Source organism: Rattus norvegicus, chromosome 3 (genome assembly GCF_021556685.1).
Source record: "Rattus norvegicus strain SHRSP/BbbUtx chromosome 3, alternate assembly SHRSP_T2T, whole genome shotgun sequence".
In the NCBI taxonomy this organism is placed as follows: Eukaryota; Metazoa; Chordata; class Mammalia; order Rodentia; family Muridae; genus Rattus; species Rattus norvegicus.
Window position 1 is genome coordinate 168,517,572 of NC_141536.1, and position 14,553 is coordinate 168,532,124.

Here is a 14,553-nt window from a genome sequence, read left to right on the forward strand (position 1 = left end):
CATCAGATTCCATTATAGATGGTCTAGATGGTCGTGAGCCACCATGTGGTTGCGGGGAATTGAACTCGGGACCTCTGAAAGAGCAGTTATCATTCTGCCAAGCCATCTCTCCAGCCCTAGAGTAGAACTCTTAAGAATTGCTTCTCTCCTGCCCCCTCTAGGATCCAGGGGTGGAGCTCCAGTTACCAAGTCTGTGCACAAGAATCTCTATGGACGGACCATCTCACTAGCCCCTGGGTTTTTTGTTTGTTTGTTTGTTGTTTTTTAGCTATTTTTTCTTAAACAGTTTTCGTGATGTGTAATTTACATACTGCACAATTTATCACTGGCAAAGGGAGACACACTTCTAGCTGTGCAGCCTGAGTCTTTTCCAAGTTATCTACTCAGGTGAAGCCCAGATTTTTTTTGGGCCGTGTGTGTCATGCTATGCCGAATTGGCTGACTCAGAACTCAGAGAGATCCGCTCGCCTCTCCCTCTCTGAAGGCCCAGCTGGTGCATTTTTAAAGCATGAGGTTTGTTCCTGCTCCTCTCGGGACAGAGTCGTAGGCAGTAAAAGGGCCAACCACCAGGAGTCGCTGCTGCACCGGAAGCCAGCCTTCGTTGCGCCTGCGCGGACCCGGGCACGCGGCGTTCCCGAGCCCTGCGAGTGCGCGCCCTCCACACCAAGTGCGCCTGCGCGGAGCCTGTAGTAGCCCTTCTCGCGCCGGGCGCTCGTCGCTCGCCGGCGGCCATGGGGGAGGCCGAGGTAGGCGGCACGGGCGCCCCAGGCGATAAGGGCCCAGGCGAGGCAGCCCCGAGCCCTGCTGAGGAGACGGTGGTGTGGAGCCCTGAAGTGGAAGTGTGCCTCTTCCACGCCATGCTGGGCCACAAGCCTGTCGGTGAGCGCCGCGCCGCGCACCGGCGTGGGGGTGGGGCGGGATAAACCGTCGGGCGGGCTGGCGGAGCCTGCGACCCCGCACGGGCGGGACCTCCCACTCTGGGGTGCCCTGTTAGTCCAAGAGACCATGACTTTCCTTCCCGAGAAGCCCTCTCCCAGGGGACACTCCTGACTTCCCTGCCCTTGAGACAGTCCTACCCCAGGGAACGCCTCCATTCTCCCCGCCTCTGCAGCCCCTCTGCCCAGGACCCGCCTACTATACACCCTAACCACCTGCCTTGTGGCACCCTTCGTCCCCTTTGACACTTGACTCCTGCAACACTTGCACCTGTGGTTTGCACACTCCTGCCCCTCCTACACCCATGTCCTCTGCACAGAGGTGCTATCCTAACCCTCAACCCACTGTCCTGCCTCTCAGGGGTGAATCGACACTTCCACATGATTTGTATCCGAGACAAGTTCAGCCAGAATATTGGGCGCCAGGTTCCATCCAAGGTGATCTGGGACCATTTGAGCACTATGTACGACATGCAGGCACTGGTGAGTGGACCCTGGCCCACTCATTTGGGGGCTGAAGGTGGAGTCAAGTCCCGGATGCTGCCTTCCCAGAGTCCTCTGTGGTACAGGACAGAGCCCTCTTCTCACTTGGGGTTTGGTATGCAAAGATCTCAAAAGATGAGGCTCCTTCCTCAATCCTGCCTTGAAAAGCACAAACTAGGGATTCACTAACCACTTTCTCAGGACACCTACTTTAGATTGGTGGCACAAAGTGTCAAGGAGATAGTTGGGCGCTGAGATGATAGAGAAGCCTCAGCCACCGTAAAAGGCAGTAATAGGGTGCAGTGTCGGTATTGGGGTCCTTTGAGAATCTGTATACTGTGGGAGCTAGACTGTTCCTCTTCTGAGAGCAGAGAGGGTAGCTAGGTAACTGGTTTGGAGAGCTGGCAGTGTCTGACTCGTGTGTAGGTAACTAGTAACCTTGCTAGTCAGGTTTGTCTGCAGTGTCTGGCAGGCAGTGAGACTACGTAACCAGGATGGGTGGGGCTGTAGGGGCCTGTGGTTGGTCATGGCGCCCCTGGATACATTGTCCTGGTGGGAGTGTTACAATGGTGAACAGGTCAGGTCCTTGTGAGCACATCAGGGGAGCTGCTATGACTCCAGGGCTCTCTCGGTGGCATGAACCTGGTCCTCTACTCTGGTTTGGTTTGGCTGGTGCTAGCCTGGCCCTCCCTAGTCATCTGAGAAGCCCAGCTGAGGTGGACTCTGCAAGCTGGAGCAAGGAGCCCCACCAGCTCGCAGCCTCCAGCCTGCTCCTCCGTACAGCTTAGTGAGCGGAGACCCTGTTTTCTGTTTCTTGAAAATACAAAACGCTTTGTGCCGGCAGCACGAGTCTGAGATTCTGCCATTCCCAAATCCAGAGAGGAACTTTGTCCTTCCCGATGAGATCATTCAGGAAGTCCGAGAAGGTGAGACTCAGCCACCACCAGGGCTGGGAATAAAAAAAGCCTCACCAGGCCAAAGGTGGGGAGGTCTGGGGCCTCCAGGGAGGTGTAAGGACCCTGCTCAGACCACGCCTCCAGTGGCGCCTGGGAGGTTTGGGGAGCCGAGGGCTGGGGCGAGCGGTGCTCAAAGGCAGTCTCCTGATGGATGCCGTCTTACGATGGACGCCGAGGCCTGTGTGGGCAGCGAGAGTCGGAAGCAGTCCTGGCCAGACCGTCCCCCAGCGCTGGCCACCACCGTGGGTTTCCAGTGAACGGCAGCTGTCTCCTCCACAGGAAAAGTGGTCATTGAAGAAGAAATGAAGGAGGAGATGAAGGAGGATGTGGACCCCCACAGTGGGGCTGATGACGGTGAGTGGAAGTGCCTTCTGGAGCCGTCACCACCACGGGTCAGCCTCAGGCAGAGTGAGGTCAGGAAGCTAAGAGTCAGGGCGAAGCATCCCTTTCAGATGAACTCAGTGTGGGAGGGCCTCTGAGAGCCATGAGGAAGGGGCCGAGGCCAAGGCTGGGGGCCTCTGAGAGCCATGAGGAAGGAGCCGAGGCCAAGGCTGGGGGCATTGGGTGGGCTTAGACAGGAGACCCCCTGAGAGACTCGGTTTCTCTTCGAGCCCAGCTGTACAGGGCACTTACCCGGGGAACATACTGGGTCCGAACGCCTGGTTTCTCTAGCTGAAGAGGAAAATGAGATGAGTTTCTGGATATTCTGTTTTCAGCCAAATGATTTTGTTTCCCAGTTTTTTCATCTTCAGGGAGCTTGGGGAAAGCATTAGAAAAATCCAGCAAAGACAAAGAGAAGAACTCCTCAGACTTGGGGTGCAAAGAAGGGGCAGACAAGCGGAAGCGCAGCCGGGTCACTGACAAGGTCCTGACTGCCAACAGCAATCCCTCCAGCCCCAGTGCTGCCAAGAGGCGCCGCACATAGACACCTCAGCCCCAGGTGGCCAAGAGATGCTCCAGCTGCCTGTCCTCAGGTCCCTGGGTGAATGTGGCCATCCAGCAGAGATGCTAGTGGGGCTTCCGCTGTGTCATCAGACCTCCAGAGCACTTGATTGGTCCAAAAGGCCAGCAAGACCGGTGTCCACTCTGCTGGATGGTGAAGCCTCTGAGCCAGCCTCTTGCTTTCTCCTGGTCAGTTCCCTTATGCCCACAGTGTGTGGAGAAGAGCAGGTGCGTGGGCCAGAGGACCAAGAGTCAGCAAGCAATAAGACGTCACCCTCACTGTCCTCAGGAGCCAGGCATCCTCCCTGGGTGCCCAGTCTTTGCATCTGCTTTTCCTGTAAGACTCCATTGTGCACTGGCATCCAGAGAAGGTGTCTTTGGAGTTCACACAGCACACACTGTGCACAGAAGGCCTCCCCCATCTGGGAAATAGAACTGGATATTTTGCCTCATTCACTTGTACTGTAATAGTGTATATAATTTAGTTGGTATTTCACTATTTAATTTTTAAGAAGCCTATTTTACTAGTGTTTTGTATGAAGAAAAATACTGCAGAAGTTAAACCTGTGATGTGTTTTTTTGAGCTGTTTTGTTTTAAGGTAACTACTGAGATACGTCTGGCTGTTTTTATATGCCAGATACAGAGAATTTTTAGCGGTTATTTTTGTAATTTTAGTAACTTGGAAAAGACCAAATAAGGGGGTGGAACAAAGGAACAGCCATCAGGCTGAAAAGCCAGTGGCCTGATGGCTGAAGCACATTTTCATTTGCAGGATATTAAAGCATTAAAAAACTATCTTGGGAGTTGTGTGATTTGCTACTAAAACAAGTTGGTTTTTAAATTCTTCCTACAGAGGAAAGGGTCCCCCACTCTAGAACTCATAACCATAGGGTACACTTAAGATGACTTCTTGGCATCGCTGGATGCAGTAAGGTTATGAGCCTTCATCAGAGACTCTTAGGACACCCACCCCCAACTCCTGCCTACCTGGCCGCTACCTATTATCCTCCATAGCCAAGTCCAGCTGTTGGGTGGATGAGCACAGTGAAATGTCAGACCATCTTGACTACTGCCTGTGACTGAAACCGCCCCCCTGCCATCTGCAGGGTCCCAGGCAATGAGAACTGGCCTGCTGTGGCACTCCAAGCTGGCCTACATCAGCCACTTCTAGTCAGGGCAGTTGGGTCACCATAAACGTACCACTAGACCCAGCTCCCTGGCGTAGGGAGCATCCTGAGTTGACACAGGTGAGCTAGCTAGATGAAGTGGCAGCCCTGTACACTGCATTCAGACCTGGACCAGTGCTTGTGTGTTCAGTGCAAGAGACAGGGAAAGAGGTGTTACAGCATGTTTGGGGAAATGGCTTGGGGCCACTCCATCCTGTCCCTCCCCAGTGTCCACTACTAGAGGCCTGTTCTGTGGAAGAAGCCTAGCTGTTGAATCCACCACTAGCAGGAGAAACAGAGGGCAGATGGTGACGATCAGGACAGAGGTCCTCTCTGGTCAGGCTCACTCTTCTAAACCCATCTGAAAGAACAATCTAGGGCCATGAGAGCATGCCAGTAGGCCTGGTCAAGGCATTTGCCTTGAGGATTATTTTCTGTTTGTTCCCCAACAGCCCAGTGTCTGGATCTGAAGTCAAACCTGCTGCCTTCCTGAGCTATTCTGACCTTGTGATTCACAGGCATGGCCCTTTGTCCCTACGAAATGTCACTGACAACTGGGTCCAAGCAGCATGGCACACTGCCTCTTGCAAATATTACTGTCAGCCCATGGCATGTCCATCTTTCAGCTTTCTAGGACAGTTGTGGGAGAGGGGGCATTCACCCAAGGGACCCACTAACATCCCATGTACAATTTCCCTATCTAATGGCATTTAAACCAGGTGCCAGCCTGAGCATAGTCGGTGTCAGAAGCACTGGGGCAAAGATCAAAGACAGCCCAAGTTTACATTTTTACTTAATGAACATATGTATTTGTGTGGGTGCATGTGGAAATCAGAGAACTTCTTGCCTTCTACTATCTGGGTCCCAGGGATTGAGGGACATCTAAGTCTCTACAGTAGCCCATCAGTCTGATTTTGGTGGTTTTTGAGTTTCCAACTCAAGGGTTTCCAACTCTAGGGAACTTCAACAGGTCATACCGTAGTCTCTTACATACTGGACTGTCGCTAGAGACAATATATTTTTACTATGAGATTCCCAGAATATTACAGGTTCCTATCTGGTCAAGAAGTAAGGCCACACTTGAAGATCAAATACACACATACACATAACCTTGATTAACATTATTTGGAATACGGCTATATAAAAAGATTATTTTCTCTATGTAGGCAGCCTTCAAGCACATTTTGTCAACTGTCCCAGAATTCAGAACTCTCAACTGGTGAGAAACTTCAACCATGGTGGAATGCCGGTCCTTACCCCACTCCACCCCAACCCTGCTACCCACCCATGTCTCCTTTCCATTGCTATCTTGCTTCAAATAGTATGTTACATAACAAGCCCAGGCACATGGCCACAGTCATCAGTAAAGTCCACCTAAATTCAAAGGCTACTTAGCCACATGAGCCCAGGAAATTTGCAGTGCACAGGAGTGGGACAGAAATCACAAAAGCAGAGGGAATATGGAAATGGTTCAATTGCTAAAAAAAAAAAAAAAAAAAAAAAAAAAAAAAAAAAAAAATCCTTGCTAGTGGGAGAGCCTGTGTTAGATCACCACCTAGAAGCTGGGCTTGGTGGTGTGTACCTGTAATTCCAGCGCTGAGACAGTAGTAGCCCAGGGATTTCCTGGATAGCCAGCCTCATGTAACCTATGAACTCCAGGTAAGTGAAAACTCTCAGAATGTAAGTGTGGACAACCTACTGAGTGAGGAAATTCTCAACACCGACCTCTGGTGTCCATGGGCAGCCAAATACATACACACAAACACATACAGATACAAAATGAGCTAGTATGGACACAGAGGCCAGCCAGGGATGACTGCTGTTAGACAGATTCACGAAGATTAGGAACCTGCACCAGCAGTCCTCTCTGGCAGAAAAGGACTGAGGAGAATCCTCCCTAGCCTCCTTTCTGGAGGGAAGGGATAGTCTGCAGGGAAGTGAAATCTCTAGGTGGAGGACCTGGGGCTGAGTCCGAGATGGTGCATCTTCCGGAAGGGGATAGGGGCAGGAATCCCGGTGCACAGGCTCCAGGGGTTGTCCTTCTGGGGTGTAGGGTTGTATGGGGGGGTTGGGGAAATGCCTTCTCCTGGACACCGCTTCCCGCCTAGCTCCAAGCGTAGCTGCCTTTTGCTGGGGGACTCCGCGCAACGGCGGAAACTGAGCGGTGGGCGGGACCTGGCGCCGCCCCGCCCCCGCGCTTCCTCCTCTTTCACTTTCCTTTCCGCAGAAAGCGGGTCCTCCTGCTTGTCGAGTATGGACGACCCGGACTGCGATTCCACCTGGGAGGAGGAGAGCGAGGAGGATGGCGAGGATGGCCAGGCGGATGATACGACCGATGAGGACACGGGCGACGATGACGGCGACGCGGAGGAGGCACGGCCAAGCCTGTTCCAGGTGCGGCGCAGGAGGACGGGAGGGCGATAGGACGACTCCAGGCCGCGATCGCCCGGCCCAGGCCGCTATCCCCTAGGGGGTCGCCGGGCCCAGGCCGTGTCTGACCGAGCGCTGGTGACGTCAGGGAAGCGACTGATGGGGGTCGTCTGTGGGTGACGTCAGAACGCGCCCCAGGGCCTCATCCTGCGTAGGTGGCCCTCCCTCGGGTTGCCCTCCCTCCGCTCCACACTCAGCCCCCACCCCACTGCAGATAGCAGTGAACCGGGCCTAAGAGGCCAGGAGCTGTCTGTCTGTCTGCCAGTCTGTCTGTCTGCCCCTTAGCGATAGTAACTTTTTGTTGCTACCAGGAGCTTGTTCCCGGTATACTTTTGTAGCAAGCATCATGTAAGCCTCAGTGGCATTCTGTAAGACGCACTAACCTGCTTATAGCTGTGTTTTCAGGTGTGATGGAGAGCCTAGAAAAAACGAGAGTGAGGGCTATGACCCCAGAATCCATTTTCCCCATTGCTACCATCTCTAGTTGTCTGATATTTATGGGAAAGCGGCCCAGAATCTGGAGAAGCTCTCAGGCAAGCCAGAGCTGGCCTCTGCCTGACCACATTGGGATGAAGCTGAGGCTGGTAGTCAGGTTTACAGTGCAGGCTCAGGCTCCTCCTGTGGGTTGTAATGCCTCCCAAAAGCTCTGATAGAATTGCCATTTCTCCACAAAAGCTCTGAGGTCCCACCTGAAGCAGTCACTTAAGAGCCAATCCCAGGCCTGCCGACGCAGTGTCTTTGTCTCATCGGGTCAGGGAAGAACAGAGGTTTACAAAGACGAGGAGGCCTTATTCATCCATCCATCAGACCCACCTGGAGGCATCTAGGGTTTTTTTCTTGACGCTGTGACTGGCAGAGTAGCTCCTCTTGGGGAGTTCTGTAGAAATACTACAGTACTCAAGGGCTCTGGGGTTGGAGGGGTGGGACACTATAGAGCTTGGACCAAAGTGTGGTTGACCAGCAGACCAAAGAGGAGATGCAGCTGGGACTTGAGGACAGAAAAGCATCAGCCACACACGTTGGCAGCGCGCAGGCCAGCCTGGGCCAGGCTTCCTACAGGGGGAAATCGAGTATTGAAAGGGGCAGAGGTGTTTGCTGAGTATTCTAGTCCCACTGTCTGTGTTCAAACGGAGGGATGTTTCTCTAGGTTTCTAGATCTGTCTTCTCAGAACCCTGGGTGGGGACCAGAAGAAAAAGAAACAGAAACACCCATTCCTCTTGTGTGGAGCTCTGTGGTGGTTGGCCCAAACCAGGCTGCCTTCATCCTGGACACTTCCCAGAACCTCATCCCTTGTATTCTCTCCCCAGTCCAGGATGACAGGGTACCGAAACTGGCGTGCTATGCAGGACATGCAAAGATACCGGCACAACTACCCGGTAGGTTCCTGCGGCCACTGCAGAAAGACACACCCCTCTCCCCAAATAGAGCATCCCCCCGGCCTGATGAAAATCCAGTTTTGGGTTCTTGGGCGTGTTCCTCGTTGTCTGGAAGACAAGTGCACTGTCAGTTCAGGTCCATACCCTTCCAGTTATGGGGTGGTAGAGCATGTTGCCCGACCTGAGCCTCAGAGCATAGGTTTAAAATGAGGGGCTAGCTTGGCTGGGGATTTAGCTCAGTGGTAGAGCGCTTACCTAGGAAGCGCAAGGCCCTGGGTTCGGTCCCCAGCTCCGAAAAAAAGAACCAAAAAAAAAAAAAAAATGAGGGGCTAGCTTCAGCCCCCTGACAGAACATGTGGCTCAGTGCCTCACCCAGGGCTCCCTGGCTGGTACGTGGGATCATCTCCAGACCCTCTCCTCTGTACCCATGCGTTAGTTACTGGCAATCCCTGTGGTATTTTTGAGGTACAGAAGGGGAGGTCTACCATGTATGGCCTCTATTGGTGGAGAGAAGGAGGTAGTGTTTTCCTCCAAACCTACCCTTGCTCACAGAAAGGATCCCAGGCTGAGCTTTGGGATCTTAAACAGCTGTCCCACTCCTGGCTGCATGAGGCAGAGGGGCCCTCAGAGAGTCCTCAGCCTTCCTTTCTCTGGCTCTTCAGGATTTGACAGATCAAGACTGCAATGGTGACATGTGCAACCTGAGCTTCTACAAAAATGAGATCTGCTTCCAGCCAAATGGTACCTGTCCTCTCCGTCCCAGCACCTCTGCTCTCAACCGGTTATCTAGTCTGTTAGGACCCTGGTTCAGGCTGCCTGCTGTCATCAATCCAGTTAAGGCTTCCACATGGCCATGCAATACCCGCTTTAGGCTGCCAAGAGAATTGGAGCTTGGATCTTAGGATGTTAGGGTGAAGGGCCAGAGAGTAAGCCTTTGATGTTTTAAATGGTCTTTCTGTGTAGCCCAGGGTGGCCTCAAACTCTGGGCCTTCCATCTCAACCTGTCAAGTGCTGAGGCTGTAGGCAGGCCTGAGCCACCATATATGTTTCATGACACAAACACTGTTTGAAGTTAAAAGTGAGTAGAGTTCTGTTGGTGTTTGTCACAGCCATCCATTTATGTAGTTAGTTTTTGACAGAGCCTGGAGAAGACCATGTGTCCACACAGCTGAGATGTCTGTTGCCTGGCCCGTCTAAGGTGTCTCCCTAGATCATGCTCCACACTCAGTCTGTGGAGATTCCTCCTGCACACAGCTTCCTGGCTGAGAGGGTCTGTGTTCCAGAGAGGAAGTATCACACCTCTTACCTACAGAAGTGGGCCCGGTTACCTGAAACCAGGGTGTTCTCATATCAGATGAGCTACCGAGAGCTCTGCCGAGCTGAGGACCCTAAAGGACTTGAGGGGAGGCAGTGGTTTGATAGCTCTGTACCTGACTTCTCTCCATGGGGTGTCTAGGGGCTCTCATCGAGGACATTCTTCAGAACTGGAAAGACAACTATGACCTCCTGGAAGAGAATCACTCCTACATCCAGTGGTGAGTGGGATGAGCCTTAGGAAAGGGGCGGGGCACCTAGACTCGAGCTTTCATGCCATGTCCAGGTCCAGGTGTGTAGTGAAATACTCCTTCCTCTCCTGCCTATGTACCTTAGTCAGCATCCCTGTTCTTGGGCACTATGGGGGCTGTTGTGACAGGTCTGTGGGCAGGAGTATATGTTCCCAGGGGGAGTTGGAGCTGGACCTCATCTGACTTGGTTTTTAGCAGGACTTAAGAGAGATATCACACAGCAGACTCAGAAATAATGCCATTTCCTGGCAACTACAACATCTCCTGCTGAGGACAGCCCACTGGGCTGTTCTCAGTATCCTCTTGTCATGGAGTCCATTGTAGGAATAGTTCTGCAGTGTTAATGACAAGAAAGAACAAGCTGTGAAACCCTAGGAACGAAAGCTCTGCCCCCGAAAGGTGAAAGGCACACTGGTCTCTGCTATTTTTTTTTTTTTTTTTTTTTTTTGGTTCTTTTTTTTCGGAGCTGGGGACCGAACCCAGGGCCTTGTACTTCCTAGGCAAGTGCTCTACCACTGAGCTAAATCCCCAACCCCAGGTCTCTGCCATTTTGACTTCCACCACATAGCCCCCGAGCCCATAGGCTAGACTCTAGTTCGGTGGGTAAGAAAGGCCAGCTAGCTCCTCCCAGAGATGAAAGAGAGACACTGAGTTCAAAACAAAATAACGGAGCTGCTGCGGGGCACTACAGAGTTTGTATCCTTACCTTCTTCTCAGGCTGTTTCCTCTGCGGGAACCAGGAGTGAACTGGCACGCCAAGCCCCTCACCCTGAAGGAGGTTGAGGTAAGGATTCCTCCTAGGCCAGAAAGGGGGGAGAGCTACCCCTGCTTGCAGTCATTCTGAGGTAGCGTCTGTGCTGTCTCAGGCCAAAAGAGTCCCATGGTACCACTTTTGGGGACCTCAGAGAAAGGAGGCTGCTCTAAGAGACTAAGGAGTAGAGATAAGGGCTGGGAGGTCCGGGGGCAAAAGCAAGGAACACCTTATGGCAGGTGACTCAGGACAGAGGTGACCTCTTGGCCTCTCGGAGAAGAAAGCTAGAAATGTGTTGGTATTGTCTTACCCTCAGGCTGAGTCAGGGTCTAAGGGAAGCATTGCCCAGGGGCCCACCCAGTGCTCCTTGGGAACAGTGATCAGTGAGAGGGGCACCTGAGTCCCAGGGGATTGTTTTCTAGGCATTTAAAAGCTCCAAGGAAGTCAGAGAGCGTCTTGTCCGGGCCTATGAGCTCATGCTGGGCTTCTATGGGATCCACCTTGAGGACCGGGGCACGGGTGCTGTATGCCGTGCACAGAACTTCCAGCCGCGCTTCCACAATCTGAACAGGTAAGGACAGGTCCCTGCTGGCATCACCCATCCCTGTTGCTCCCCGTTAGTATCTGGGGCTGGGTTTCAAACAGAGAGGCCTAATACAGGCTCTCATGCCTGCTTCACCCACAGGTGTTGCCACGTGGCAGGAGTTGTGGGGTGATAAATGAAGCAGTTCCTTGGTTTGGGAGTGTTTAATTCCCTTCCATATACCCAGAAAGCAGGGGCGAGGGAGGTCGACAGATAGCATAGTCACTCTGGGTCTGCCAGGATGTCAGCCTTTTCTGGCTTTAAGCAACGTTTCCCAGACAGGAGTCCATGGACTGGAGCATCTCCCAGGACTTGCAAATGCAGTCCACAGGTCAAGGGTACCCAGGTCATTTTCCTAGGTGGGGCCCTGAGAAGACCCTGGAAACTCTGAGATGGAGCCAGCTGGGGGTGCCTTTGCCAGATGTGCATCCCTAGAGCCGGGTCCATCCAACCTCTTCTTAATTACCTTCACAGCCACAGCCACAACAACCTGCGTATTACACGCATCCTCAAGTCACTGGGTGAGCTGGGCTTAGAACACTACCAGGCACCCCTGGTCCGCTTCTTCCTGGAGGAGACCCTTGTACAGCACAAACTGCCCAGCGTGCGCCAGAGTGCCCTGGACTACTTCCTGTTCGCTGTGCGCTGCCGGCACCAGCGCCGGGAGCTTGTGTACTTTGCCTGGGAGCACTTCAAGCCTCGCCGAGAGTTTGTCTGGGGGCCCCGTGACAAGCTGCGGAGATTCAAGCCCCAGACCATACCCCAGCCACTGACGGGACCAGGGCAGGCAGATAAAGATGAGGGCTCCAGGGACCCCTCCCAAGAGGCTGGCACCCAGGGTCGGACCTGTGGATCTGGAAGGGACCTGAGTGGGGACAGTGGAACAGCTGAGGATCCCTCACTGCTGAACACAAAGCCCTCAGATGGGGGAACCTTGGATGGGAACCAGAGGGATGAAGCTAAGTCCCTGAGTCCCAAGGAGAGCAAGAAAAGGAAGTTGGAGGGGAACAGGCAGGAGCAGGTCCCAGGGGAGGCAGATCCCCAGGGTGTCTCTGAGGTAGAGAAAATTGCCCTTAACCTTGAGGAGTGTGCCCTTAGCCCTATCAGCCAGGAGCCCAGGGAGGCTGAACCGCCCTGTCCTGTGGCCAGGGTGGCTAATGAGGTAAGAAAGCGGAGGAAGGTGGAGGAAGGGGCTGAGGGTGATGGAGTAGTCAGTAACACTCAAATGCAGGCCAGTGCCCTGCCTCCTACCCCTTCAGAGTGTCCTGAGGCCCAAAAGGATGGGAATGGGCCAGAGGACTCAAACAGCCAGGTTGGGGCAGAGGATTCCAAAAGCCAGGTGGGGCCGGAGGATCCAAACAGCCAGGTGGGGCTGGAGGACCCAAACAGCCAGGTCGGGCCAGAGGACCCAAACAGCCAGGTCGGGCCAGAGGACCCAAACAGCCAGGTCGGGCCAGAGGACCCAAACAGCCAGGTCGGGCCAGAGGACCCAAACAGCCAGGTGGTGGGGCCAGAGCAAGCTGCCTCTAAGAGCCCTGTGGAGGACCCTGACTCTGACACTATGGGAACCTCAGTGGATGAGTCAGAGGAGTTGGCAAGGATTGAGGCCTCTGCTGAACCCCCAAAGCCTTAGAGGTGCATCTCAGTCCTACTCAGCCCACTGCAGGGGGTTTCTGAGTCCAGAGCTCTGCCGTAGGCTCTTCTTGGTGCCCCACAGTGCTGGCCTCTCCCTAGTGGTCACTGAGGTGGCCACCAGAGGGACTGAGGCCCTGCCCTCAGGGAAGGCCAAGGCCTTCAGAACCCTCCTTACCTCACTGTGTCCTCCTCCACTGCCCTCTGAGCCCTGCGTTGTGATCAGACCCTAAGGGTCTAGAGGGAGGGGCCTCTTCATTAGTCTGGTGCCAAGTGAGGCCTTTTCTGAATAAACTCTTTAGACTTTGTCTTTTGGCGTGGCCCATGTTCTGTTTGGTTGCCTGCGACCTCTAGCCTTCTCTTTGTCCCCAGTTGAGAGCATCGTGGCCAGTGCCACTCATAGTACTTCGTCTACACAGCTCTTGCTGGGAACAGGTTCCAAGCACAAGTACCCCACACAGGCCTCTCCTAAATATACAGCCTTCAGGAACTGGGTGTGGTGGCCTATGCTTTTAGTCCCAGTGTCAGCTTGGTCTACAAATCAAGTTTCAGGACAGACAGGACTGTTGTACAGAGAAACCCTGTGTGTGTGTGGGGGCGGGGGGGGTCTGGGAACAGTGCTGGGTTTGCTTGTCTACATGTCTAGACCATTACTTTCTGTCTTGCTCCTCTCTACTAATTGGCCTTCCAGAGGTGCTATCTTCAAGGCAGTTATGAAGCCATCTGACTGGAATCCCACTATAGCTTCTCTCTGTCCTGGCTTTTCCTGCTTCTGATTCCCCAATGCAGACCTCGGAGGGGAGGGATACATGCACGTCTTTGTGCAAATGAGGTAGCAGTCAAGCACAGTCCTGGGTGTTCTGAGGAAGATTACAGTTGCTCCTGAGTGCCATTTTTTGACAAAGTGGAGGTACAGGGCCCTCCTAAGGCTACCTCAGGGAGGCTATGAGCCCCTGGCACCTTAGCTGTTTCTTGGCTCAGGGTAAGGCTTCCATCATGACATGGAAGCAGATGTTCAGAGATGCACAGAAGGCATCTGGTAACCTCAGTAACGGTCCCTCTGATCCCAAGTGCCCAGGCGCCTTTGACTAGATAACTGAGATTCAAGTGAATGGGAATATCAACACTTGAAAGTGAGGAGAGGCTCTAGGAATGGCTGGCCCTTCTAGCTCACTTGACCCCCGACCTTCAGGTGTACCAAAATAGGTAGACAAAGCTTCAGTCCTGCCCAGCTCAAAGGCAGGTGCTGGGAGGTCTGCAGAGGGAGCTGAAGGCCAAGTCTGCCTCGGTGCTAAACGCCTCCCCAGACACACTCTAAAGGCCATCTGTACATCATCTGAGTGGTGTCCACCAGTTATCCAATATTCCACATACTAGGTGCTGACGTGGCCAGAGGAACCTGGTCACAGGGGCGTGACACCCTAGTCAATTGAATTAGAGTCACCTGTCCCAGCCCGTGGGATGGGCTGTTGAGAGTCCCCAACTGTAACCTCTGCTGTCTAAACTGCTTCCCTTATCACAATACATTTTTCTGAAGAGGTGTTATGGTGTGTCTCAGACTGCTTGCGGGCAAGGCTTTCTGAACCTCTCCTTGTTCCACTACTGTGTACGTCCACAGAGCAGAGCAGGTAGTAGAGTGAGAACCTCCTATTACCTCACTTGGCAGGTGAATGCCACAGCTTTCCACTGGAGCCATTTTGCTTATATACGAACCTTTACCCTTATCCACCCT

General features: G+C 53.4%; 2 protein-coding genes across 4 annotated transcripts; both read left to right on the forward strand.

Annotated features, from left to right (window-relative positions):
• The first annotated feature begins 679 nt into the window (after window positions 1–679).
• Mrgbp (MRG domain binding protein) lies at window positions 680–4,112 on the forward strand. 3 transcript variants are annotated; one of them, XR_015683035.1, is made up of 5 exons: window positions 680–879; window positions 1,297–1,418; window positions 2,263–2,344; window positions 2,551–2,728; window positions 3,112–4,112. XR_015683035.1 is itself a non-coding variant. In NM_001173739.1 (5 exon segments), coding segments are annotated over 5 exon segments (615 nt in total). In that variant the 5' UTR covers window positions 706–731; the 3' UTR covers window positions 3,300–4,112.
• A 2,592-nt stretch (window positions 4,113–6,704) lies between these two features.
• On the forward strand, window positions 6,705–13,131 carry Ogfr (opioid growth factor receptor). The gene is given in 8 exon segments (NM_053340.2): window positions 6,705–6,877; window positions 8,222–8,290; window positions 8,953–9,031; window positions 9,747–9,825; window positions 10,573–10,639; window positions 11,029–11,177; window positions 11,664–12,582; window positions 12,610–13,131. Coding segments are annotated over 8 exon segments (1,716 nt in total). The 5' UTR covers window positions 6,705–6,736; the 3' UTR covers window positions 12,823–13,131.
• Window positions 13,132–14,553: the final 1,422 nt, after the last annotated feature.